Raw genomic sequence first — 27,900 nt, 5'->3', positions numbered from 1 at the left:
ATGTGGTTGCTGGGAATTGAACTCAGGACCTTTGGAAGAGCAGGCAATGCTCTTAACCTCTGAGCCATCTCTCCAGCCCTGTTTCAGTGTTTTATATATTAACTTTCCTATCCAATGGGATTTTAGTAATTATATTTCCCGAGAACCAATTGCAATTCTGCTGCAGGTTTAAATGGACGAGAAATGATACAGAGAAAAGTGGTATTATTCCTCAAGCTGTTGGTTAACTGAGGGGATTATAAAAAGTATGTTGTTCTTGCTGGGTGGTGGTGGTGGCACACACCTTTCGTTCCAGCACTTAGGGAGGTAGATGCAGGTGGATCTCTTGAGTTTGAGACCAAGCCTGGTCTACAGAGTGAGTTCCAGGGCAGCCAGAACTACACAGGAGAGACACTTTGTCACATTGGGTCACATCTCAAACGCCTTAATGATGAGCCAGGATTGGTGGTGCACACTATAATCCTAGCTTTCCAAAATATTCAAACCTGAGACAGAAGCATCTTGATTCAAGGACATCATAAGCTAGCAATAATAAGACTATCACAAAACCCACCAGTAGGTGGCATCGGTTTGCTGATACGTATAATCTCTAGGTGATACCTAGAACACTGGAAATCTAAGGTAAGACACTTGAGCTTGTCTCTTTGTGTAGACCTGACTATATGTTCAACTCAGATCTGCCTGCCTCTATCTCCCCAGTCCTGGGATCAAAAGCATGTGCCACCATTGCTCAGTAACACTTGTTTTAAGATAACGATAGCATTATCCCTAAGCAGTTCTTATTAAGACTCACTTTTTCTTCTTTCCGAGTTTGAGTCTTACAGAGAAAGTCTGAATAAGGCTTGAATTTAGTGACCCTTCCTCAGAATCATTGCAAATTCCTCAGTATTTTTGGTGGACAGTGAATAGGTAACATTACATAAATTCATAATTAAGCATGTAAGCATTGTTTTGGGGTTGGAAAACTCTTCAGGATCCTGACCCTAGTCTTCAGGCTGAAAGAACAAGAACAAACTTAAGCAGTTTTCTCAAAGTTAGACAACTCAGAATACAGATACTGAACTCATCCAAATCTCCACAGCAAGCCCATTCCTTTAACATAAAAATTCTTTTCATTGACTGGAGAGATGGTTCAATGGTTTAAGACCACTTGATGCCCTTCCAGAGGACCTACATCTACCTGTAACTCCACTTCCAGGAGATCTGAGGCCCTCTTGTGGCATACACATAAAAGTAAGTCTTTAAACAATTCAAATAAAACCACAACCAAGTAAGCATCAGGCATGGTGGCAGAGGTGAATGGATCTCTGAGCTCTAGGAAGATTAGTCTACATACCAGGTCCGTTGGAGCTACTTAGTAAACCTCAAAAATAACTCGATTGGCTAATAGCTGAAGAGTTTTTGTTCAGACTAATGGGATTCTGTTTCTGCTTTGTGCATGTTTAAATGTCACATGTATCCACTAAATTTAGCATATTCTTTAGATTGTTAAAGTTCTAATGTGTATTTGCCTGCTGCCTACTATATAGCTCTTTGAGGATCGTTTTGGGGGTTTCTTTATATTTTATACAAATGTTTCGCCTCTACGTATGTATGTGTGCCATGCTTGTTGGATCCCCTGGAACTGGAGTTACAGATAGTTTTGAGCAAGACCTATTTTTTTTAATTTCCTGCAAGATGCCCAGTTATACCAGCATGCACAACAGAGTAAATGTGAATATATTTGCACAGTCTGAGGCAAATGAGTTGCTTAGTTTAGATCCATGGTGCATGTGTCCTCTGGTTTGAATTGGCTTATTCCCAGAGTTGTAGCCTCAGGTTCTTGCTTTTGTTCTCTCTCTCTCTCTTTTTCCCTTGGAAAAATGGATGGATATACGATGTTTATTGTGGTTTATTGTGATTGGTTTTCGTTTTGTTTTTAGATGTGGTATCACATAGTGCAGCCTGGCCTTAAACTTGGGATCTTCCTACCTCCATTTTCCAAATCCTAGGAGTATTAAGACATGTGTCATCAAACCTGGATTTGGTAACTTAAAGTAATGGCTAACTATTAAATGGTGCTGACACACTTTTTTTCATTCAGTGCTAACTTCATTCCGGAGTTTGAAGAAACACCCTCAGAGATGTTAAAAATGGTAGGGCCAAAGCATGAATCCAGGTCTTCTGCTTACTCCTATCTCCCTCTCTTCTCTCTCCTCCCACCCTCCCTTCTCTCTGTCTCCCTTCCAGTTGGGAGTTTGTTTCTTTAGAAGAGCCTAAATACCATCTGTAGTATCTACCTAGTGCCACCAGGGGGTACTATCTGATCTGTGTTTCCAACCCTGGCCTTGGCCCAGAGCCCAATTTCAAGACAGTTGCTTGACTTCATGGCTTTTCAGTGTGTGCAGTGCACAGACAGCTCAAAAAAGCCTTTGCCCTTTTTTGGCCCCATGGAAGGACAACAGGTCACACAGAGGTCAGGCTTAGCCAGCCACTCAAACTAACTAGGCAGCAGCCCTGTAAAGACAGTAGGATGGTCCAATGGTAAATGTCAAAAGATTCCTACTTTGTGTTTTTGTTTTGAGATACATCCAGCCTGACCTCAAATTTGCTATGTAGCTAAAGATGACCTTTGATCTTCCTGCCTCTACCCTTCAATTCCTAGGACTACAGGGTCTAGAGACGACCATACCTGGTTTATGAGGTACTGGGAGTGGAATCTAGGCCTCTGCATGTTAAGCAAGCAAACATTCTACCAGCTGAGCTACATTCTGCATTGCCTGAGTATATACTAAAGTATTAGTAAAATAGATACACAAAAGCAAACCCGAAGTAAATGGGGAGAGGGTTTTGTTTTTTTGAGACAAGTGTTTTTTCAATATAGCCCTGACTGTCTTAGAACTCTGTAGGCTGGCCTTGAACTCAAGAGGTCTGTCTGCCTCTGTCTCCAAGTGCTGGGATTAAAGATGTGTGCCACCACCTGGCTGACCTGAATTATTAATCATTCTGGGTAGGTGAGGTTTTTTAAGATTTATTATGTATATAGTGCTCTGGCGTGTATGCCTAAATGCCAGAAGAGGGCCCCAAATCTCATTATAGATGGTTGTGAGCCATCATGTGGTTGCTGGAAATTGAACTCAGGACCTCTGGAAGAGTAGCCAATGCTCTTAACCTCTGAACCATCTCTCTAACCCCCGATAGTTGAGTTTTTAAAGTTTGAGTGGTGAGCTTGCCTATTTCCAGTTTGCAGTCAAATGTTTGCATTACATTTAGCTTGAGTACAGTCTACAACTGATTTAAATTCATTAAACTGGGAAGGTTGTCCTTGAGATGCCCTGACTAGCCTTTCAAAATGTTCAATGCATTTTTTTATTTTGAATTGTCATCATGGCCTGAATGTGGACTGTGTTTATGCTATTTCTCTTTAAGTGAAGCTGCTAAGAGAGATTATATGAATACATTGCTGATTTGAAGTACTGGATTTGTGATGTCATTTTCCCTTTCTTTTTGAGTTTCCTTAAATGTGTTTCCATTCTCAAAACTACTTCAGTACATTGCTAGGTTGGCTTTGTTTTTAATTTTTATTTTATGTGAATGGATGTTTTGCCTGCCTGTATGTCTGCACTATGTGAGTTGCCTGGTGCCTGGAGAGAGCATCATACTATCAGAAACTGGATTTATAGATGTTTGTGAGCCCTCTGAAAGCAACCAGTGTTTTTAACCACCGAGCCATCTCTCCAGCTCGGTGTGATAAAATAAAAATACTTTATTTTACATAAAAATATGTAAAAATTTTTTTTTTACATGTGTGTGTACTGTAGCATAAGTGGAAAGTCAGAGGCCAACTTGGTGGGAGTCTGTTCTCTATCCTGGTGTGAGCCTTGGAAATCGAACTCAGGTTGTCACAGTTGGCAGCAGTAGCTAGCACCTTTGCCCCACCCCGAAGCCACCTCACTCCTATTTTTTATTTTGTATTGTTCTGGGGTTCAAGCAAAGTTCCTTACCTATGCTAAACAAGTCTATCTCTTCCAGCAATGAAACTCCCATCTTACCATTGGTCAAGTTAGCTTGAATTTTCATAGTTCTCCGATGAGAAGATTACTCGATTGTACTAACTCAAACTTCTGCCATATAACTTTTTTGTTGTTTGTTTTTTGAGAGCAGATCCATTATATAGTCCTGGCTGTCCTGGAGCTCACTATGTAGACCAGACTGGACTCAAACTCAGAGATCTGCCTTCTTCTGCCTCTGCCTCCCAGCTTTCATATAGTTTTCTTAAGTGATCAGAGTAACTGTTTCATCAAAATAGAATAATGTATTAAGCATATATGGGGGCTTCTTCAGGTGTTAGCATTAGGTTTTTTTTTAAGTGTACCTATGTAGATGGCCTTAGACAAATTGCTCTAAGAGTAAGTTACCAGTTCTAACATAAGTATCAGTAAAGGGTGTTTTTCATCTCAGATTATATGTAGCTTAATAAATTGGTCTAAAATATTTTTCATATGTGAAACATTGTGACATTCCTATCTAAGTACCAAAACCAGAAATAATGTGTATTACAAACCTAGCAAACTTTATACTTAATGCGCAGGAAGCATTTGTACCGCCTTGGTTTACTACCATCTGTTCCCTGAGCTTTCAGTTGTGAATGAATGCTGAGAGAAAGTGAACAGAGAGGTGGGAAGAAAGGGAAAGTTAAAGAAGTAGGAAACAGCTGGAAGGTAAGGGTTGAATGTTACATAGATTAGTAAAACAAGCAGAGAGCAGGATCGGGTCTGGAAAGGAGACAGCTAGTTAACTTCTGTCAGTTAGTCAGCCTTGTATAGCTGAGACTACAGGTAGGTACATCAAAGAAATGGCCTTCCCTGTGTACCACTGTACTAGTTCACTGAGTTGAATGCTATCCTGTCCTAAAATTTCCTCAGACTGAGCAGAGCTTGCTGCCAGTGTACATGAAAACTAAGAACTGAGTATTTGGACAATGCAGGTATATTATTTACAATTTTAAAGAGTAAATGTTAAGTACAGCTTGTGTTCCTGTGTAGAGAGAACTGATTCACCTACCATGTCATTGATGCCTGGACTGGATAACCAAATGTGGAGTAGCTTATGGTTATCTTCAGAGCCTCAAGGTCAAGAAACATCCTTAAGAGTCAATTCCCACTTTTGGAGCTGAGCCAAATCTTAGTTACTTGGTCTTCTGTTTCCCTCAGTTGGCTTGTTTTCTAAACCAAAACAGCTTTTCTAGACCCTGATCTGGCTTCTCTTTTGATGTTTGCTGTTCACTTCTTAACCCAGTGAACTTGCTGCTTAAGTCCTCAACACTGGTTTTCTGATTTCCCTGTTCCTTTCACTACCAGAAATTGAGGGGCAACCCATCTCTGCAGACTGAAAATCAAACTGGTCCAATAGAAGAGAAGCTGAAGAGAATTGTTTCTGTTTAAGTAAAGGGTGTTCATAAAATGGGTTTTGATTTTATTCACTTTTTTTCTTTTGGTTTTTTTCAAGGCAGGGTTTATCTGTAGCTTTGGAGCCTGTCCCGGAACTCACTCTTGTAGACCAGGCTGGCCTCAAACTTACAGAGATTCACCTGCCTCTGCCTCTCAATTGCTGGGATTAAAGGCGTGTGCCACCACTTAGAATGATGGCACCATGCTGATGAATTCTGCTTAATTTTTAATCTTTGGTGTAGAGACAATAGTCACTGAGAAGGGATTTGTCTCTAAATCAGCAACTTAAAAGGCTTAGATGGGTTAGTCAGGCCCACTTTGTAGATCTGTTACGTTATCCACTGCTCTAGGGACCTGGGGCATCTAAGGGTAGTGAGGAACAGGTGTTCGAAGAGAAATGTTGGTGGTGCCTGTGTGGTTTCCAGATGTATCGAATTTCTTAGTATATTTTTGACCTGTGCTAGTTTCTTTCCTTTTGTGGCCTATGCTATTTGCTTACTATTTATTCGGTATTCCTTTTTGCTTACTGAGACTTAAATGTAGGACTTAACATATGCTAGGCAAAGTGCTTTACCATGGTATTATATCTCCAGCCCTTATTATTAGTTAGATATTCTGTCACAAGTGGAAGTTAGCATTTTGACATAAATGCCTTATAGATGAAACTGATAGATATATTGTTGATTTTTGACAGAGTCAAGAAAGAGTTAAGGTGATAAATTGTTTTTATGACCTTAGACTCTTTTTGAAGTCTTGGGTCATGACCTTTTGTAAAAATAACAGTGTTTTAATCAAGTTCTCTCAAATGCCAGCTGGACTCTACTAGAAATATGAGTAGATTTGTTCCCTGTGACTATTCCAGCTGTCAAGAAACTTAAAGAGGTATTCAGGAATAAAGGAATCTTTTATTTTCCTCTTCTTCTTGCCAGTTAAAACACAACTAGCAATGACATGTTAGTGGTTATCCAGTAGAAGGGGAGGAGAGTACTTCTGCCCTTCCAGGCAATTCTTCGCTTTTTTCTGATAGAGGTGTGCCTTCTCCCCTGGTTGTATTGATGGTGATGTTGAGGGGTGACAATTCTTTATGGCCAGTACTTTTTCCTATTACTGTAACCCTTTATTCTGCCCCTCAGAATTTTTGCTTGCTAAGTAGCTTTGACTGGCCTATACTCACTCTGTAGCCCAGATTAGTCTCAACACTCTACAGTCCTCTTTCCTCAGCCTCCCAAGTACAGAAATTGTCCTGTGCCACCATTCTAGTCAATTCTGGTTATTAGTGTGGGTTTGTGTGTGTGTGTGCGCGCACACACACACACACACATGCACATACATTTAGGATGTTAGCTTGTCAATTTTAAGTATTTTTAGGTGTTTTTATTTATTCATTTTTCGAGACAGTTTTTCTGTGTAACAACCTTGACTGTCCTGGAACTTACTCTGTAGACCAGGCTGACCTCGAACTCACAGAGATCCACTTACCTCTGCTGCATGAGTGCTGGGATTAAAGGTGTGTGCCACCATCGCTCAGCTATTTTTTTTAGTTTTTTATTTATTGTTTTTTTGAGGCAAGGTCTCTAGCTCTGGACTGTTCTGGAACTTGCTATATAGACCAGGCTGGACTTCAACTTACAGAGATCTGCCTGCCTCTACCTCCTGTTCTGGGATCAAAGGCATGCACCACCACTCCAAGCCTGAGATTTCTTTTAACTGTTTCTTTTTGCTTTTAAGCAATCTTACTTGGGGACAGACAGATTACAGCAGAAGAATTGCTTTCTACTTCTCAGGTTCTGAGTCTGGAAAAACAGAGCTTAATAGGCATCTTTGTTATTTGTTATTAGTCTTTCGGCAATCTACTTTAGGGTTCTTGGGATGAGATGATGAGAGAAAACCTGCCTCTTTTATTAGAGTGAGAAGACTGATTAATTGGCTCAGGGTCTGCATGCTGAGTTTTCAGACCCAAATTTAACCACTGAACCAGCAAAAATATTTACCTAATACCTGTTATATTTTAGCAGTATTCTAAGAATTTTACATAGCCAGGCGGTGGTGTCACACGCCTTTAGTCCCAGCACTTGGGAGGCAGAGGCAGGTGAATCTCAGTGAGTTTGAGTTTGAGGCCAGCCTGGTGTACAGAGTTCCAGGACAGCCAGGACTTTCAAGAAGTAATCATCTTGAAAAACAAACAAAAAAGGAATTTTATACATTTTCATTTAGTTTGCCCTTGTGAGAGATAGGTATTCTGTCCTCAATGTTTACATCTGGGTGGGTGACGGGTTATATAGCCCAAGGTGAATGGAGAATCTGAACAGAGTGAATTTGGAACCTGACTTGTTTGGAGTGGATGAGTGTGTGTGTGTGCATGCATATAAAATCTTTTGCTTAGAAACCATTTATCGATTCAGTGATTAAAATCACTGAAAGTTGATTTTAATAATTGAGGTAAATATGCTGAATGCAGACATTTGTAATCTTGACTGAATGTCAATGTAAAGTCTATAGAAACGGGCCTCTGAAGAGACACTCATTTTGTTTATGGTTAAAGATAATTCTCCTAAAGGTAGAAAGAAATGCCCTTTTTAAGGATGGAGTCCTTGATCTTAGTTGGTTTGATTATATTCCTATAAAACAGTTGAATCTGGTTGTTTTTGAGTACATGTTCCAAACTTCAAGGTGGTTTTCCTTAGGTAAAATATCTTAATATTTTCATTAAATTGGAGAGATGGTTCAATGATTAAGAGTGTATACTGCTCTTGCAGAGGACCTGGGTTCAGTTCCCAGCATCACATGGCAGCTCACAACTGCTTGTAACTCTGCTCCAGGGAATTCAACCTCTCTCCTGACCTTGGGAATCTGCTTTCCACGTGCACACACACCTTATGATTACAAATAAAACGAACATTTTAAAAAGATGGTTAATTTCCTTTTTAGGCAAGATTTTGAAGAATAATCAGGAATTCTGGTTCTATCTTATGGATAGAGATGAAATTAGCCATTTCCCCCTAAAATCTAGTTCTTCTGTTTGAGAATTTAACTGTTTTCACTTGACCACTACTTCCTGTTCATGGGGAAACCCCGACTGAAAGGCACTAAGAAACTTCTGGGGAAGGGGTTTCTAGATCACATAGTATTGGCATTAGAATGGTTTTGTAATCCTGAAACTTCATTTACTCACAGTTTGAAAGAGCAGCTAAAGAGAAGCAGCTATACACAGGAGGAGGGGAAGCAAATTTATAGAGACCTTGAAATGAATCTTCTAAGGTGGGGAAGAAGCAGAGACTAGTATATACTGAATGAAAATGCAAGGACATACTATGTCCAGGGTCAGACCTAGAACATATTTTAGTTATCTTTTTCCTTAGTTTACATGTAGATGTTAACTTATCTTTCTGAAACATCAAGAGAGACTGATAGATGCAGGGAACATATAGTAGTTTAGCTAAGAGTTGTTTCAGAAACTCATTCTCTGTCCCCTCCTGTCTTAGGCTGACCAGTTCTCTGGTGGTTACTGCTACTGATCCATCCAAACTGCTGGACTTCTCGTTCATACCCAAGGCCTCCAGGCAGTATCTAATGGGGAACCAACACTAAAAGGAACCAGACCATCATTTCCCAGCCCTTTTATTCTGGTGACTGATGGAAGAGTGGGAGAGCAATATATTGGCTTGTTTAATGGGTGGAAAAATAAATCAAGTTACTGTACCTCTTCAGTTTCTGATCTCAAGAGTTCTGCAACTATGCTACTTGGATCGTATATATTGGGGAAAGCTGAAGATGTGTCTTTCATTAGAAGTGTCTGGAGAGGATAAGAGTCAGTTTGAAATATGGTGATGTCCTGAAATAATGTACCCATCTGAGGAATTTTTAAAAGCCAGTTTATAAAAATACCATAGATGGAGCCTGCCCCCTCATTTCCCCACCATGGATTTCTTGGACTGGAGACTCGTGTTTAATAATAGCTTGTCTCTGATATTCACAGTAGCTACTCTATGTAAGGAAAGGATAGAAAACATTCAAGACTTCATACGAGCTTATGATCTACAGATTCCAACCATTAGCAGTGGCTGACTCCTACACAGAAGACTGGAACTGCAAACAGGCTGGGGTCACCTTAGTGACATCTGACGCTGTCCAACCAGAAGTCTGACTTCGTTCAGGGGGAGGAAGGGGTGAAAATGTACTAAAAGACTAAAATAATTTTCTCTATATACTTGTTCTCATTTGTAGTTATTGTTTGTTTTTTAACCCTGGCGGGAGAGGGTTTATATATAATTTCCTGTATCCGGAATGAAAGGGAAGGACGGGGAAGCACAGTCCTTCACCCAAGAATAACCCAGTAATGACATCTGAACGCGTGGGAAGTGTTTCCCTCCACACTAGGAGGATCTAAGACTGGATCCTAGTGGAATTCCCTGCTCAAATTGGAAGGCCACGCAAAGGGCGATGGCGTTATACAAGAGTGTTGAGAGAGCTTAGTTGGCCAGGGATGAAAATCCCGGAGGGTAGGGACACTGAAAGCCTACGTCCTCCTAGTTCGTAGGTGGAAGCTGTGATGGGTTTGGCCGACTGAAGAGCCAGGTGACCGACCGGAGCTCTGACTGCTGATGAGGGTATGATGAGGACGCCACGCCGTTGGGCACCGAATAAGAGTCACGCAAGACAGCCCAGCTGTGCCCAGCGGGCCAGTGCCAGACCCTGGCGTCCTCCATCTTCTCTCCTGAGCTCCCCCTGCTCCAGCTGCCTGAGCCACGGACCGCAGCATCACACACCCCCGCGGGGGGGGACGCCGCGCCCCATCCCCGCCCCCGGCCCCACCCCAGCCCCCGCGCGGGCGCCCTGACCCCACCGCCCGCGGGCACTGGCTGAGCTCCGAGGCGGCGCGCCGGCAGCGGGGACGCCCGGAGGGGGTCGGAGCGGCTGGGGGCGGCGGCGGCCGGGCCGGGGCTCCCCCCCCGCCCGCGCTCGCCGCCGCGGTGGTGCGTCCCGGAGGTTACCGGAAGTGGCCGCGCTCGGCGCTGCCATGTTGAGGAGCCGCCGCTGCCGCTGCCGCCGCCGCCGCCGCCGCTTTGTTGTCGCCTCCTCCGGCTGAGGAGGCTCCCCGAGCGGGGGGAGTGGGGAGGAGGGGGGTCGGCCGCCGCAGCCATGGAGGCCAACTGGACCGCGTTCCTGTTCCAGGTACTGGGGGCCCCGGGGGGGCCGGGGGGCCAGGGGGGCCGGGCCGGGCTCGGGCGGGCGCTCCTCCCCTCCCGGCTCCGCTCTCCGGCCCGGCCTTAATCCCCCTTTGTTTTTCCGCCCGCCCGCTCCCGCGGAGCCCGGCCGCTGAGGTGAAAGGAGGCCGCCTGACGGGGTGCGGGGGAGAAGCAGGCCTCGGGGTGAACCCGGGCCCCCCCAAGCACACGCACACACACACCCTTCCCTCCCGCCCCGAAGGGGAAGGGAGGAGGCCGGTCGCTGTCACCACCCCGCGGCCCAGAGAAAGGAGGGCGCCGGGCCGCTGGGTAGCGCGGGCCGCTCGGCCACTGCGCGCCCGACCCGGCCGCGCGGCTCAACGAGGGGGTCCCCCGGTCCTGCTCTGAGTCCCCATCCATCTTTCGCTCACGCTTTCGCGTCACCTCTCTTTTTGTGTGTGTGCTTGTGTGTTGACTTTCTGACCCTCCTCCTACATCCCGCGAATAGCGGGTATCTCTGGCTTCACCGCCACTCCCCCTTCTCGCCGCCCCCTCGGGTATGCCCGACCGGGGGTGTTGCGAGCGTGGTTCCCCTCCGCAAACTTTTTTCCATTCCTAGTCCGAGTCCTAGCTGAGTGCTGGCAGCTGGTCCCCTTGCCTCTGTCCAGCTCTTCTGCCGTCCCACTGAGCTTGGGGAATCCCCGGGCTGGCGGGGCCGGGCGGGGGCGGGGAGCGGCGGGGGCCGGGACTCCTGCAGGCTCGACCTTCTCGGAGCGCTGCTCGCTCGCTCGCTCGCTCGCTCGCACGCTCGCGGCCCGCTCGCTCGAACGTTCGCTCGGGCCCAGTGGGCGACGGGAAGCGGAGTGCGAGCGCAAAGTCCGCTTACAAAGCCCCCAGATGAGTCACTCATGGCGTGTGGATCTTCGCTTTTTTTTTTTTTCTTTTTTTTTTTTGGCTAGAAACTTCAAAGCTACTATAGCGGATACTTTAGCCATACCCTTCCCCTGCCACTTTAATGCAGGACCCCTGTTTGGAACTTTCTTTCCCTGCTTCGTTTCTGTTTGCAAATACATTGATGAACGGTAGAGATGAGCTCACGTAGAAACTTCAGACCCGAAGGTTAGGAAACTCGTCGTTTTTAAAGTGTGTCCTTCGCGCCTGCCTCTTTTGAGTTATTTTCCTATGAATACTTCATGAAATTCCAAACGCGTAGCTTGGGCGCTTTGAGCCCTTTGGAAATGCAGAATCCTCAGATTATCTTCTCAGCGTCTGGTCCCATCCCGGTGGAGTTATATAGGAAACTGGAGAACGCAAAATCACCTATTGTGTAACCTGGCTTGTCTTAAGACATATTTTCAAGTATGGGCATTTTGATTCTAAGTAATTAGTGAAATAAATGGATTTACTAAAATCGGAAATTCTTAAGATTTTGGAACTTCCCACACTATCATTCTGATCTAGTGTTGGTTGCTTTGATGAGCTTGTTAGTAAAGTGATAACTTAAGAATGTATTGGCAAGGAAATACAAAACTAGCTCATGGGGTTGGTGCAAAGCCGGCATACGCCGTCTTTAGAAGAAGCTTACAGATGGTCATTTTACAATAAAGGACTGATGAGCCATAGAAGTGGTTTAAACACTATTACACCGAGTATCCGTGAACTTAATGGAGAGCGAGCAAATCGAGTTCTTTATGTAAAGGAGAAGCCCACAGTTCATCTTTGGGAAGCTAGTTGAAAGATTCCATACTTTAAAAAGCCATCTTAACTATTTTTTTTCCTGGATAAAGCTAATGCCAACCTACTAATTGTTTTCCACCTGAGGAGGAAATGTGAAAGCTCATATTTGATCCTGGGCGTGCAGTGTGTGCTGTGAAAATTGTTGGAAAAGCTGTAATTTAGAGTTGAGGACGATGAGGAAAGAGACCTTCAGTCTCTCCTATGGAAAGATGGAAACAGACATTCAGTGCCAGTTTTCAGTTTCTCACTGGGGAAATAGAGAATTCAACTCTGTTTCTCGGAGCATCCTGTTGAATTTGTTTCTTTAAACAAAATTTAATAACCTGCTTGCTTTCCAGATAACATGGTGGAAAGTGAAAGTGAAGCTCTTAAAATATTTGATGGATGATTCTTCTAACAGGACATTCAAGATATGACTCACCGATGCTAATTTGTTTCAGTACAAAATCTCTTACCCTCTGGCAATGGAGATTTCATGGTTCTACATTCTACCACCCTGGGTGATGAAATAACATTTCTGTTTTGGTTTTTGCCAGCCCCAGAAAAAGGAAAGCTTGGGCAGGGCTGGAGCTGTGCACTTGAGTTAGAAGATAAAATTTAAACTTTGATGTGATGATGCTAGTCAAATAAAAGCCAACTGAGAGCTTGCATTTGAGAAGTAAATCACTTCGTTGAAGGCAGGCCATGGTTTTTATTTAACTCTTTTCCTCAGAAAACAAGTTGAGGAAAATTACCTTCTTAGCCAGCTTTATGGAGAAGTGCTGGGCTCCTAGGAATCTTTAGAGGCTGATTCTTCCAGTAGGTTCTACAGCATTTTATTCAGGGACCTGGACCTGGTGTGACCCTCGAGTGTGAGCGTCAGCAGTGCTGTAGAGAGAATTTGTGTAGCACAAACACCTGGATTGGTAAAATGACAGTCATTTCTTTTAGTGCTCCGTCCTTCTGATGGTTGTTTAGAATTGAAAAATGGCTCAAAATGTTATAAGTTTGAACTTTGTCCAGAAGATTTGCATTCCATGGTGTGTGGTATGTTAGCCTTTGAAATTGTATATCTTGAGCTAGCTTCAGCTCTTAACTGTTTGTATTCAGTATGGAAACTTGGGTATCCTACTTAGCTCGAAAAAGAGTAAGATTAGAAACCAAATTCTGTAAGTACACTTGGGTAGGTAGGCTCCAAGTTAAAAGAGCTGCACACGTTAGATGAAAAGTGGACTGTAATTTGGTGTGAACATTGAATCTGGAAGAAGACCCATTAGTAATTGCAATTTCTAAGTGTTATTGCAAAGCCTGAAGGACATTTTAAATCAAGAGTGTTAAATTCAGACTGCTACCTTTGGATACCACACCTCCTAATCTTTGGGAAGAGTGGTTCCAGGCCCAGCTGCTGACCTGCAATTAAGTGAAAAGTGAGAAATGGATGTTCTTGACCGTCTGAAGAGAAGCTCTGCCTAGCTTCCTTGGGTGCTTGTTGTTTCGTTGTCTGTGTCTTTAATAACTTAGGTAATCAAGTGAATACAGTGTATGAAGGGTAAGAAAACTGTCACATGTCTACGATGATGGGATGGGCTCTTCCTAGGATGTTATATGCTTAAAATATTTGGAACTCTTAGCTTGATCCTTTTAGGATTACAAAACTCAAGCATAGGGGCTTGGGCTCACTGTCAAATATTTAAAAAATAAAGTTGGTAAAGAGCAACATATTAGGAAGAGCTATTTCAAGAGCTTTTTCCATCGTTTTCTAAAATTTCCAAACAGTGGTCCAGCTAAGGTTCTAAAGTAGAGAAGCATGTATCTCCTGCTGTGTCACAGCTGCTCCTGGAAGAGGTGCGCTTGAGTGGCTGCAGTTTGTTTTCTCGTTTGCTAGTGTTGGTAAAGGATGCAAACTCTAGTAGAGGCTTCCTGGTCTGAGAAGCAGATGCCAGGTGTTTGCCACCTTCACAGATGCCTTTCCAGTGACAAATGGCAGCTTTCATGTCAGCCGCATCTTTCAGTAGAATTAAGTGATGGGCTTTATAACAGCTAGCGGATGAATTCACAGAGCTACATTTCATTCATTGCTTAGCAGGCCCTTTCTCAATCACTAGTTTTCTTCTGATAGAGAGCGAGAGACTTGGTGCTTTTTATGCCCTTCGTAACAGACAAGTAGATGATCTTGTTAATCATATACAGGGTTTGTATATTGCCACAATCTAAGATACTATTAAATACTTAGATCTGGCATGTACTCTTTTTTTGACAAGTTATTTAAGCTTGGTTTCAGTATTGGCAGTCAAATGCGCACTGATTTCATCGACTAATGTCTCTCATGAGCCAGGATAGTGTGTACTTTAGTCAGCTGTTTGAAAGTATGATTGCTGTCAGCAGTGTAGATGCAAACATTTTGACCAACAGCGATTTTCAGTGTTTTGTACCCAGAGTTCTTGAGAGCAGGTGGTCGCTGCAGCTCTGTGACAGAGGGCAGCTCACAGACTCGGGACTGTGGCTTCTGCGCTCTCTTGTCTGGAGCATGTTGAATGGTTAAGGTCACTCCGAGAGGCTCAGTTTCTCAAGTGTAAATGTTTGGTTTTAGGCCCATGAAGCCTCCCATCACCAACAGCAGGCAGCACAGAACAGCTTGCTGCCCCTCCTGAGTTCTGCTGTGGAGCCCCCTGATCAGAAACCGTTGCTTCCAATACCGATAACTCAGAAACCTCAGGCTGCACCAGAAACATTAAAGGATGCCATTGGGATTAAAAAAGAAAAACCCAAAACTTCATTTGTGTGCACTTACTGCAGTAAAGCATTCAGGGACAGCTATCACCTGAGGCGCCATCAGTCCTGCCACACAGGAATCAAGCTGGTGTCTCGGGCAAAGAAAACTCCCACCACAGTGGTTCCCCTTATTTCCACCATCGCTGGAGACAGCAGCCGAACTTCGTTGGTTTCAACTATTGCAGGCATCTTATCAACAGTCACTACATCTTCCTCGGGCACCAACCCCAGTAGCAGTGCCAGCACCACAGCAATGCCTGTGCCCCAGTCTGTCAAGAAACCCAGTAAGCCCGTCAAGAAGAACCACGCCTGTGAGATGTGTGGGAAGGCCTTCCGGGATGTGTACCATCTCAATCGGCACAAGCTTTCCCATTCGGACGAAAAGCCCTTTGAGTGTCCTATTTGTAATCAGCGCTTCAAGAGGAAGGACCGGATGACTTACCATGTGAGGTCTCATGAAGGAGGCATCACCAAACCCTATACTTGCAGTGTTTGTGGGAAAGGCTTCTCAAGGTACTGCATTTTGCCTTGCTTTTTCATTATGGCATCAGTCAGTGCCAGTTTGTATCTGTGATCTAGGTTAATGTGAAAAGCTACATGAGCAGGTCTTCATTATAAGGGGAAGTTGGTGAAAAAGTCTGTTTTTAGGTCTAACTCTGATTTGGTATGACTGACTAGTGGAACATAGCAGTTAACCTGTCAGATCACTTAAGGAGGGACTTCGGTAGAACCAGGCCTTCATTTGGCATAAGGATTCTTAACATTTCAAAAGTCTTGCCAGTTTTTAGTTCAGTTTGGAGAACCCGATATGAGGATTACTGCAAATCAGAGAGACTTTGCATACTCTTAATGCAACTTTTTTTTTCCTTAATGTAACTTTTAAGAGGCTTTTTCTCCCACTCTCTAGCCCCATTTTATATGTGTACTTTTTCACTTTAAAAAAAAAATGAAAAAAGCTCTTAGAGTTAACACAGTGGTAGTTATTCCTGGTATTGAAACTTCGACTTTTGAGTGTTTGTGTTGTAAAGAATCAGAACTTTAGTATGATCTGATGTTGACTAGAAGAAGAATAACAGGTGAAGGACTAAGACTTTGGTTTGTGATGTGAGAGGTGAGGAGATTTGCGCTGAGGGTGTGGGAGTTGGTAATCCTTGCTTTCTGCAGGATGCTCCCCTGTAGTTTGCCAAGGCGCAGCATCACATGAGCGGCGTTTTCTCCGAGTATTCCATTACATCTTCCGTTTGAAACTCTTTTACAGGCCTGACCACCTAAGCTGTCATGTAAAACATGTGCATTCAACAGAAAGACCCTTCAAATGCCAAGTAAGAGTTAAAATGACTTATCCTTAGCGTCGCACCTGGTACACATTGTCCAGAAAGTCGGAGCCGCTCAAATCTTATGGTTCTTGAACAGTCTTCAAGTCACAGATTGGAGTAAATGTGGTTCATTGGAATTCTAGTTTTATAATATTAAGATAGTATATATACATATATATATACACATATATATGTATATATATTGTATATTAAGATCGATTTTAAATATAAGTTTATTATTTTTGTGTGGCTGTGTTTCCCTTTCCTTGGACAATGACATTTTTTGGTTTAAGAGGGGAAATTTTTTTGTAATTAAAAAAGTACTTTATATGTATGTGTGTATACTTGAATGTATATATGTGTACAATATGCACTCAGGAGCCTAAGTAGGTCAGAAGAAGGCATCAAATTTCCTGGAACTGGAGTCATAGAAGGTTGTGAACCACGACGTGGGTGCTAGGAACTGAACTTGGGCCCTCTACAAGAGCAGCCAGTGCTCTTTACTTCCAGGTCATCTCTCCAACTCCTTTTGTTATTTTTTTATGCTGTGTATATGAATGTTTGCCTGCATGTATGTATGTGCACCATGTACATGCTTGGTGCCCAAGGAAGGCAAACGAGGTTGTTGGATCCCCTGGAACTGGAGTTACAGGTGCTTATGAGCCACCATGTGAGTACTGGGAACTAAACCTGGTTCCTCTGCAAGAGCAGCCACTGTTCTCCAGCCCGGAGAAGGGAAAATTTTACAGTGCATTTTCTATTATCACTGGAATAAGTGTTATTATTACTAGATTGTTGTTTGCTTTTACCAAATTGGAGGATGTATTCAGATCAGTGATTTTTATTAGGCATAAATTGTGATAATGAAAAAGTTAAGAATTTTGCACGCTCAAATGACCGTTTTAGGCATTCCTGATCCTAATTTGTTGTTGGAAGTTCTTTAGTGCTCCTTTCGGTTGTTTATTAATGACTGATTTTATTAAGCAAATGACTTGAATTCTAAGAACAATCTAATTGAAGGAAGGACGGCAGTGTCATTCACTGAATACTACTCTGTGAACCAAGCTCTTCGTCTGCCAGGAATTCTGTGATAGGTGTTGTCCCTGTTCCATAGAGACATCAGACAGATTAACTGTCTTATTCAGCATTACACTGTTTAGTGATTTGTGAAACTCAGTTTAAATCCAGGCTTTTGTTTTTGTCTTGTTTGGCTTTGCTCTTGCAGTGCTGGGAATTGAACCCACGAGGCAGTTACTCTATCACTGAGCCCTCTGCCCAGCCCTAAATCTAGGTTTAACTCAGTGTGAGCCTCATCTTTTCACTACTCTGTGTTGATGCATTTTCTTCCTCCAAAATAGAAGCATCTAAAATCACCAGCTGTTTTAGAATGATTGGTGATTCTCAGTAACTCATGCAATGAAAATTAGACTAGTTCAGCCAAGTTTGCTGATGTGGGTAGGGGTAATGTGCAGAATATACATACTTTAAAATGAGTTGAACAGGATAGTCTATATTTAAAAAAAGTTTTCTTCCCTCATGCAGACGTGCACTGCTGCCTTTGCCACCAAAGACAGACTACGGACACACATGGTGCGCCACGAAGGCAAAGTATCATGTAACATCTGTGGGAAGCTCTTGAGTGCAGCATACATCACCAGCCACTTAAAGACACATGGGCAGAGCCAAAGTATCAACTGTAATACGTGTAAACAAGGCATCAGTAAAAGTAGGTGATGTTTCAGACTGTTTTGCATTTCATATTGATGAAATGTAGGCTTCTTTTTTCAATATATCAAAGATATTTTGACTATGCTCATGGGAATGTATTAATGTTCATCTTGTTTCCTCCCATCACCAGAATAGGCAAGCAGGCATCAATGGAGAGAGCGGGTTGGTGTTGGAACTGTGCTTTAAACCATGTATGCAAACAGCATTGTTACATTCTCCATTCATTCACTTCTAGTCCTATACTTGTCTACTACTAATTATACCCACAGGGCAGAATTTCATCCCAGCTATTTTCATTGTTTTGTTTGAGGTTTGAATCAGAGCTCTGGTGCTTGGAATTGCAGCAGCTAGGTGTCATGGTTCACACCTATATTCCTGGAGCATGGGAGCTAGAAGCAGAAGTATCAGAAGTTCAAGATCAGAGTTGGCTATAAAGTACATTTGAGGCTAGCCTGTGACAAAGTAATATAATATGATAATAATAAACTGTGGCATATAGTTGTAATCCTAGCACTTGGAAGATGGGACCAGGAGAGTCAGGAGTTCAAGGCTCACATCACCAACAGAGACAGTTTGCCTATGTGAGACCTTTTCACTCACACAGACACACACACAGAGAGAAGGATTAAATTCAGACTTGAAGATAAAATTTAATACTTAATATACATAACTTTTTGTTTTAAAAATTTCCTTAACCACTGGAAGACTATTTTCATAATTCTGTATCTTATTACAAATATATTTCATGCAACAGAAATATTGAATTCTCTAAATAAATGATCATGAATGGCTTCAGTGAATGGGAAAGTTTAGTATGTGGGTTTTTTGTTTGTTTGTTTTGTTTTTTTTCGAGACAGGGTTTCTCTGTAGCTTTGAAGCCTGTCCTAGACTAGGCTGGTCTCGAACTTACAAAGATCCACCTGTCTCAGCCTCCCGAGTGCTACCACCACCCAGCTTAATATTTTTTGTTTTGTTTTGTTTTGTTTTACTCTTGTAGCCTTGACTGACTTGGAACTCAGCGATCTGCCTTTCTCTGCCTCCCAAATATTGGTATTAAAGGTATGTGCCTCATACCTGACTAGCTTAATGTGTTTTAATCCCATCTACTTTTGCATTTTTGTGAGTATATCGGGTTCATTATCTAGCTTGCTATACTTTATAAAAGTTTGTTTTAATATATATATCTGTGGTTAAACAAATCTATTTGATAGTTTATTAAATATTGAGCCCATGCTAACTAACATTATCCAACTTCCTTTTTCAAAGATAATTCCTTTTTAATATAGCAAAATTTTCTTTTCTTTTTTATATTAGTTTTCTCTAGTTCTACAGATTATTTAAAATGATGTTTTATTTGTTTAGTGTGTGTGCACACATATACCACAGTGCAAGTGTGGAGGTCAGAGGAAAACTTTGGAGAGTTGGTTCTCTCCTCCCACCACATAGGTTCTAGGGATTCAGCTCAGAACATCAGGCTTGGTGCCAGGTGCCTTTACTTGCTGAGCCATCTTGCTGCTCATTTCCTGACTTTTAGTGAATTTATTTGTTTTATTCAGTATAGACACAAGCAAGAAAAAAGATTCACTACATTAGGAGCAATTAGTTAAATGACAATAGCCATAAAGGCACAAGGAGTCAAAACATCTGTGTTTGGGTGGGATTGTTTGCTTGCTTGCTTACTTGTTTCTGAAATAAATTCTCACTATGTAGTCTTGGCTTTTAGAACTCACAGTGTAGAGCACCAGACTGGTTGATCCACGTGGAGATCCACCTGCCTCTGCCTCCTGAATACTGAGATTAAAGGTGTGCAGCAACACTTCTGGCTTGGATTTCTTTGCTTTTGTTTTTGATAGGGTCTTATACTGAGAATGAAATCAGGTCTTCTTCCTGCATGTTAGACAGGCACTGTAGCAGCTGACTTATTATATCTCTAGCTCCTAGGTTTGGGTTTGAAAACATGGTTACACTCTTTTAAGGTAAACACAATATTTGTGATTTGTCTTTGGAATAGCATGCATGAGTGAAGAGACCAGCAATCAAAAGCAGCAGCAGCAACAGCAACAGCAACAGCAGCAGCAGCAGCAGCAACAGCAACAACATGTGACGAGCTGGCCAGGGAAGCAGGTAGAGACACTGAGATTGTGGGAAGAAGCTGTCAAAGCAAGAAAGAAAGGTAAGAAGGGGCTTCCAGTGCTCCACGTGTGGCTCAAGGAGTGTTTGATTAATACTCCAGGTGACAGAGAGGACGAGGAGTCTAGCTTCACAATGCTGAAGCTATGACTATATTATGACCAATGTTTGGTATAATCTAATTATTGGCAACAGGGCTTCCATTTAGGGTTTTGTTACTGGGAAATGAAAGTCCTCAGCGCTTCCTGCCTTGTTCTTTCTCTGGGTTTACTTTTTGTTACATATACAGTCAAGGTTGGTATGCTTATAGTTCCTTTTTATGTCAGTGTCCTTGTGTTAAGCGTTTCTTTTTTGTTTTGTTTTAAGATAGGGTCTCTCTGTGTCACTTTGACTGTCCTGGAATTCTCTAAGTAGACCAGGATGACCTCAAACTCATAGAGATCTACCTGCCTCTTCCTCCCAAGTACTGGGATTAAAGGTGTGTGCCATCATCACCCAATGGGCTCTTTTCTTAATTTCTAAAATATTACCATTTTGAGGTAGATGAGCTATCCTTGTGTGAGTTCATTTTCTCATTGCTGATTTCCTGTTTCTCAGGACTGGTCCTGTGTTGATTATTTGGTGCATGATTCAGACCTTACTGTCTTGCTATCTGTTGGCTCTTGGTCTCACCTTTTATCTGCTTTATCTACCTTAACCTATCTGCACCTCTGCTGTTGAGGATTTTGTTATAGAAGTTTAGATGACAATAATTGTGTAGTAGTTGAAGGAATATTGTGAAGGATATTTTCACTAAAGAAGGAATAAAAGTATTTGAAGTCATAGTAGAAGGATGCTTGAGAATCAGGGCACAGCCCAGTGGTCAGCATTTGCCTTCTATGTCCAGTACCAAAGGTTTAATCCTCTAGAGTGAAATGAAGACTGTAGGGAAGGCAAGAAAGTAGCACAGGAGACAGAAACGCCTTCCTCAGAGCAGAGCACAAGGAGAGGACGTCAGCAGAGAGACTGTCACCCAGGAAGCGATGGGCCTTCTCCCATCCTCACTTTCTGCATTTGTGTTCCCTGTTGTATTTCAGCTTGCTTTGCACAATAAGACTTGATTGTTTAACTCATTCTGACCTTCACTAAACAAAATGCTATTGTGTTCCCATTTGTAGCTGGGGTCTCTCTCTGTTAGTAAACATTACATTTTGGGAAAGAGGAGACTGCTATGTTGAGAACCTCATGAAAATCTAAACTTGATTTTAGAGTGTCACTGTTTGTGTGTTTTAATTTTTTTGAGACAGGGTCTCACTATTTAGCCCTAACTGCCCTAGAGGTCCCTATGTAAACCAGGCTGGCCCTGAACCCAGAGCTCCACACCCAGCCAGAAATGTTCTTTAAATATTAGACCTGGGTAAATTTCAAATTCCCAAACCTGGATGAAAATCAGATTATCATTGAGGAAGCTTTTAAAAAAATAAAAAGAGCCTCCCTAGATGGATTTCATCATCATTCTTGTTTGGCAACTCCTGGTATGTAGTACAGAGCAGGCCAGATAAGGTCAGACCAATCAAAGGATGGCTGACTGCCTGAAGTGGTTCGACCCCTCTGTGGACCCTGTGCAGACTCCTCTAGTGTAGACTTGAGTGGGTGTCCCGGGTGTGTCTCCTTACTGCCAATCTATGGCATCTTGATAGGTGGTGCTGAATTTTCTTGAGTGGGTGAAGTAGGATGTCATCTGCCAGGAATCTTTTTTCTTTTTTTTTTTTTTAATATTTTATTATTTATGTGTGTGAATGTTCTGCCTGATTATACGCATGTGTGCCACATGCGTGTCTGGTGCTTTCAGAAGCCAGAATAGGGCTTCAGGTCCTCCTGGAACTGGAGTTACAGATTGTTTTTGAGCCACTGTGGAGGTGCTAGTAATTGAACCCAGGTTGTCTGTAAGAGCAACATGTGCTCTTAACTGCTGAGCCAGCTCTCCAGCCCCAGGGATCTGTTCGGGCATTGCTGAATAAAAAGGACTGGGTTTCCCTAACATGCCACAGGATTTCCTTCCCCAAGTTAGTCCAACTTGGTATGCTTGGTGATGTGTGTAATGTGTGCTGTTAGATGCTATTGGGCATGAAGTAGGTGATTATATCAGTATTAGAAAGAAGAGGAAGTAGGGGTGAGAAGGAAAGGAGAACACAACTACCGAGTAGTAGCTTTTCCTTAGCAGAAGAAGTTTTTTAAGCCAGTCATTATGGTGCATGCCTTTAATCCCAGCACTGTGGAGGCAGAGGCAGACAGAAGATCTCTGAGACCAGCCTGGGCTACATAACCAGTTCCAGGACAGCCAAGGGTACATAGACCTCCATCTTGAAAACAAAAGAAACATTATGAACTATAACATTAGTTAACTCCTCTGACTCAAACAGACACTGAAATAAAGTTTATCATTCTTCACCCATTTTTAAAGCCTCAACGGAATGTGGCTTCACATTGAAGAAGTCATTTAACATTTGTTTGTGTGAGTACATACACCTCTTTGCTAGTTAATGTGCCTTTTGAGAACTCACTGGTGGCACAGTGTAGACAAGTCTTTCCTGCCAGCCTGCTTGTGATTGACTGTCCCAGGAAAGGGTGTAGAACTCAGAAGGCATGAAGGCAGTGAGGACACTTAGCTTACTCAGTGCCTCTGCTCCCCAGAGCGCCATGCAGAAGTCACTGGTCCTCTCAGCATCTCTGAGGTGGGTAGTAAATCTGAACTGAAATTAGAAGTCCAGGAATGAACAAGTTGCCCAAGTCTTCCGAGGCATCAGAGAAGAGATTCATACAGTGGGATCCCTGCCCCAGGACTATGCTCAGAAGATCCTCTCTTCGTATTTGATCACTTGGTAGAAACTGTAATTTGGTTTCTTAAATGTTCTTTTTAATTAAGAAAAGTTAATTCAGAAGCTGAATTTTGCTTATAGTTATGAGAGTCTAAAGTCCCTTTTGTCTTCTCATTTTAGAAGCTGCCAACCTGTGCCAAACCTCCACGGCTGCTACGACACCTGTGACTCTCACTACTCCATTCAATATAACCTCCTCTGTGTCGTCTGGGACTATGTCAAACCCAGTCACAGTGGCAGCTGCAATGAGCATGAGAAGTCCAGTAAATGTTTCAAGTGCAGTTAATATAACCAGCCCGATGAACATTGGGCATCCTGTAACTATAACCAGTCCATTATCCATGACCTCTCCTTTAACACTCACAACCCCAGTCAACCTCCCCACCCCTGTAACTGCCCCGGTGAATATAGCACACCCTGTCACCATCACATCACCGATGAACCTGCCCACACCTATGACATTAGCTGCTCCCCTCAATATAGCAATGAGGCCTGTAGAAAGCATGCCTTTCTTGCCCCAAGCTTTGCCTACATCACCACCTTGGTAAACAGTATTATAAAGTCAAAATATGGGTTAAAGTAAATATTTACCAGCAACTTAATTTTAGTTGATTAAAGCAAAAGGCAGACTATGAAATTGGGAGGTTTTATTATGTTAGTTAATAAGAGTGTAGTAGCATTTTGCTCTAATTTGGCTGGGGTTGTTCAAAGTAGGGTATATGTGTAACTTATCACTGGACCACATTAGTTTAATCAGAACCCCTTTTAGCTGACCCCATTGCTTAAACAGGATAGTAGCTGGCAAGGTGAAATGCCAGAATTAAAACCAATCATAAAACCCATTTCAAAAGGAAAAAAAAAGCATTATTTTTTTTAATTATTATTGTTTTAATCCTACAAAATCACTTTATTGTAAACACTAGCAGAGCTTTACCCTCTGTACAAGATGGGTGGTTTTAACCTGAAGTTCTAAACCCACAGAATGAGAGCTAGTGTAGAATTGTCTGTGTTTTTTTGTTTGTTTGAGTAAATAGATGCATTGTCATAATAAAATGCATTTCAGAGAATATGCATTTTACCTTTGGGAATATGTTAATTTCAGGCAGCATTCCCTATGGGAAAGGTGATACCAGCTCTGATATGCAAAGCATATGATAATTTATCATTCTAACTTCAACATATAATAGGGATTGTGACCTGATATTTGGAGATGTAAATATTGCTCAACATATTAATCCTGATGGAATATAGCATTGTAGTTGACTTTTTAAAAAAAACAACAAAAACTTTAAAAAAAAAATCAAAAACAAATTGTGCTTTGATGAGAAGGCTGCAGCTGACTTAGGAGAAGTCAGGTGTGCACACAGGCAGGCTCCAAACGCAGGCCAGTGGTTCCTGTTCAGGAGCAACGAGGACTTTGGAACAGTTTAAATCTATTGCTTTAAATTGGAAGACATTGGAGGCACTGGGATGTGATAGGCCCCTCTCTCTCCCAATCAGCGCCTGTTGATGTTACAACAGGCACAGATGTGTTAGACGCTCACTAGAGTTTATGTCTTATATTAAATTGTATACAGTTTTTATTCTAACCACTAACTAGGTAGGATGCCCCTTCAGAACAAGCAGAGTGTATCTTTTCTCCCTCCTCTGTCTAATCAAGTATTGTGCAGATTTGTTCAACTTTGTAAATATGGACATCACTTTTTTTTTTTCTTTTAAGAAAACACTTGTATCTGCTTTCTGGAGTTTTCAGGGAGGCAGCTGTCTACATGCTCCATGGAAACCCAGCAATGATTGTGCACGTTGAAACATGTGCTTTTGTTTCTTAGCCGGATGCTTTATCCCTGTACATACGGTAGAAACCAAAAGCTAGGGAAACAGATACTCTTTACGCCATCATGCCACACGTCATGTTTTTAAAGCATTTGGTTAAAGAAGAGTTCTTTCAAACCAAGATGCTGTATTGTTGTTTGTTTTTTTTTTTACATTGCAATATGTTTTGGGTCTTTCTCATTTTTAATTTTGCAGTTAAGAGAAATGGAAATGAGTTTTGTTAACCCTGCAGAATGCTTGCAGGACTCACACCAGATGACTTCCGTTTATATCCCACTGTGTCAGTACAACCATCAAAATACCCTGCATCTGAGACAGACTTCCTACATCAGGGACAGGTATCTGTGTGTCATTATACAAAACAGTTCTAGGGGGATGAACTACATAGTAAAAAAAAATTAAAATAAATAGTACCTAGTGTAAAATAATTTTATAAATGATCTTTTGTACTTTAGGACATTAAATTGTACAACTTTTGTATATATAAAGCTTAGGAACTTTCTGTTTAGCAGGAAGGCAACACATTCCTACACTTTTAATGTATATGTTTGTTATAATGTCCATGTAAACATACCCTATGTTTGTGCCTTTTAATTAGTTTGTCTCAATAAACAAAATGTAGAGAAAAATATGTAGCTATGACTTTGTTACAGCAGTTCTTATCCACAGTTGGAAGTTGGTTTGTTTTTAATATGTAGATCATTATGTGTGAGCTACTGGAAGGGCTCATGTGGGGAAGGCCCGGGAACGGCACTGCTGAGACCTGGAAGAGGAGTGGTCACATGTGGAGGAAGCCCTCATTTCCTGGCATGTGCTCTGTCTGCTGGGCCCTGCCATCTCTGTTCTGGTGGCAGTTGTGATTCTTCATAGACAGCCCAGGCTTCCTCCACAGTGGTCCAAGGAGCAGTCCTCAAAGTGGGCAGGTATGGGCCCTTCCCCCAGGCTACAGCGTGGTCAGAAGACCCTGAGAGTATTAGTTCTTATGGGGGAAAAAGATATATACTAGAAATGATTGTTTTATCAATTCATTGTAAACAGGAGTGAGACTTCATGTATGACTTCAGATAAAATGCTATTTTGTATGCATACTCTATTCACTTAAGAAGCTTGTCTGCAATAATAAAGCCACGTTGTGTCTTCTTTGGGGAGGGAGAGAGTTGATGGCAGGATGGGGTGCGGGTAGGCCATTGCAAAGGGGGCGCAAACAGGTGGTGTGGTAAGATCCTCCTGTGTCCTGGAACTGGAACTGAGCTGTGATGCTGATGAACTGATTCAACCATGTGTTGAAGGCACCAATGGCCACCACTCTACAAAACGGCAGAGTATGTTTTCCCTCCTGGTTGTAACCTGGTGGAGAGCTTCCCCTTTATCAGATTGGCAGCTAAACGGTTGTATTAGATAATCCTCAAATCTGACATCCAGCCTGTTATGCTTGCTCTAGCGCTCGCTGCTTGGCCTGCGTTTACCTTTTACTGTGTATTCATTTCCTCCTAAGGTGTGCTCCTAAATGAAGGTTTCTATGTACGCAGATGATGATTTTACCTGTCAATACCAGCACTGTATTACTAACATGCAAAATACTGCAGATTTATTTTGACAAATTAAAGTTAACCAGTCACAACTGTTATGATGGATTGCTTAATACTGCAGAAGCTTCATCAGTTCACTGTGATGGTAGAAAAATGAGTGAAGTACTACTTCCTCAGGTGTGCATGCCTGTCACTGGGCTGGAAAGGGAGGGTTGCCATAGAGAAGGGCGAGAGGAAAGGCCCCGGACTACAGAAGGGTACTCACCCCTCCACACAGTCCCACTAAGGACTGACAAAAAGCCAGGCAAGGGTAGATCGACATCAGTTGTCATGTAAAGCCTCCAGGGAGGTGGTTAAGGCAGATGTGACAAGCACCCAAGTGACAACATCACTAAGCAGCAAATCAAGATTCTGACACTTTGTTTAATGGAAAAGTTTTGGGTGCCTCCAGATTTCCATGGTAATTGCTTTAGTCTCTTTATTGATTCTGAATACAACTAGAGGAATTATATTACATGTGATGCTTTTGTCTTGGGAATAAGGGAAGTTTTATTTCACCAAGTTGTTAGTTGATCCAGCCCCATGTATCTGATTTTGTTCTTCAGAGGCTTTGCAATTTGGTCCTGTGGGGAAACTTGAGTTCAAGATATAGAGAGGTAGAGGTTTTCACTTTGCTATCCTCAAGGACCACTGGTCTGATCAGTTCCGGGTCTGGCCCAGCATTCTGTCCCTTTCTTTTTTAAGGCGTTTATAGACTGAAAGAACCACCTTTGCACCCATGTGGATATGTAAACCTCAGCACCTCTGGAATGGCCCTGGCAGGCGCTGACTGCTCAGGTCTGAGTGCTGCCTGAGCTTGGGAAGTGGGACACCTACAGCTGTCCACAGGACCCACGTTTGATTGCCAGCACCCACATCTGGAAGCTCACAGCTGCCTAGAACTCCAGCTCTAGGGGATCCAACACCTGACTTCTGACCTGTGCACATGTGCAAACACATAAACGCACATACACGTAATTAAAAATACTTCAATTTTTCAAAACCTTTTTTGTTTGAGACAGGGTTTCTCTGTGTAGCTTTGTAGCCTATACTGGCACTTGCTTTGTAGAGCAGGCTGGCCTCGAACTTACAGAGATCTGCCTGCCACTGCCTCTCAAGTACTGGGATTAAAGGCATGCGCCACCACTGCGTGGTGGAATTCTTAAAAACTTTTAAAAAGAGAATGGGGCCCCTCAAAGTAGGTGGGTCTTTCCAACACAACTGGCATAATCAGGATAGTCCCCCACAGGTTTACCTGTCAACCTGGCAAGGTGACAAGTAAAACACTAGCTACAGACCTAGGCCAGTTTTATCTAATCAAATACAGAATGCTTAGCACAAGGCCTGATACAGAGTATGGGACCTCAAACTCAAAGATTTTATGT

At 42.5% G+C, this 27,900-nt stretch overlaps 1 protein-coding gene across 2 annotated transcripts; it reads left to right on the top strand.

The window, feature by feature from the left end:
• The first annotated feature begins 10,440 nt into the window (after positions 1 to 10,440).
• Positions 10,441 to 26,574, top strand: Vezf1 (vascular endothelial zinc finger 1). 2 transcript variants are annotated; one of them, XM_085695637.2, is made up of 6 exons: positions 10,441 to 10,601; positions 14,901 to 15,595; positions 16,341 to 16,404; positions 17,923 to 18,124; positions 20,138 to 20,299; positions 23,235 to 26,574. In XM_085695637.2, exons 1-6 carry the CDS (start codon positions 10,569 to 10,571, stop codon positions 23,660 to 23,662), a joined length of 1,584 nt encoding a protein of 527 aa, XP_085551763.1. In that variant the 5' UTR covers positions 10,441 to 10,568; the 3' UTR covers positions 23,663 to 26,574. The 2 variants fall into 2 exon arrangements, with proteins under 2 accessions (XP_085551763.1, XP_085551764.1); XM_085695638.2 differs by having other exon boundaries at positions 10,444 to 10,601; positions 17,941 to 18,124.
• Positions 26,575 to 27,900: the final 1,326 nt, after the last annotated feature.

This window comes from Myodes glareolus, chromosome 9 (assembly GCF_982192425.1).
Source record: "Myodes glareolus chromosome 9, mMyoGla1.1, whole genome shotgun sequence".
In the NCBI taxonomy this organism is placed as follows: Eukaryota; Metazoa; Chordata; class Mammalia; order Rodentia; family Cricetidae; genus Myodes; species Myodes glareolus.
This window is presented reverse-complemented; position numbering and strand designations above follow the sequence as displayed.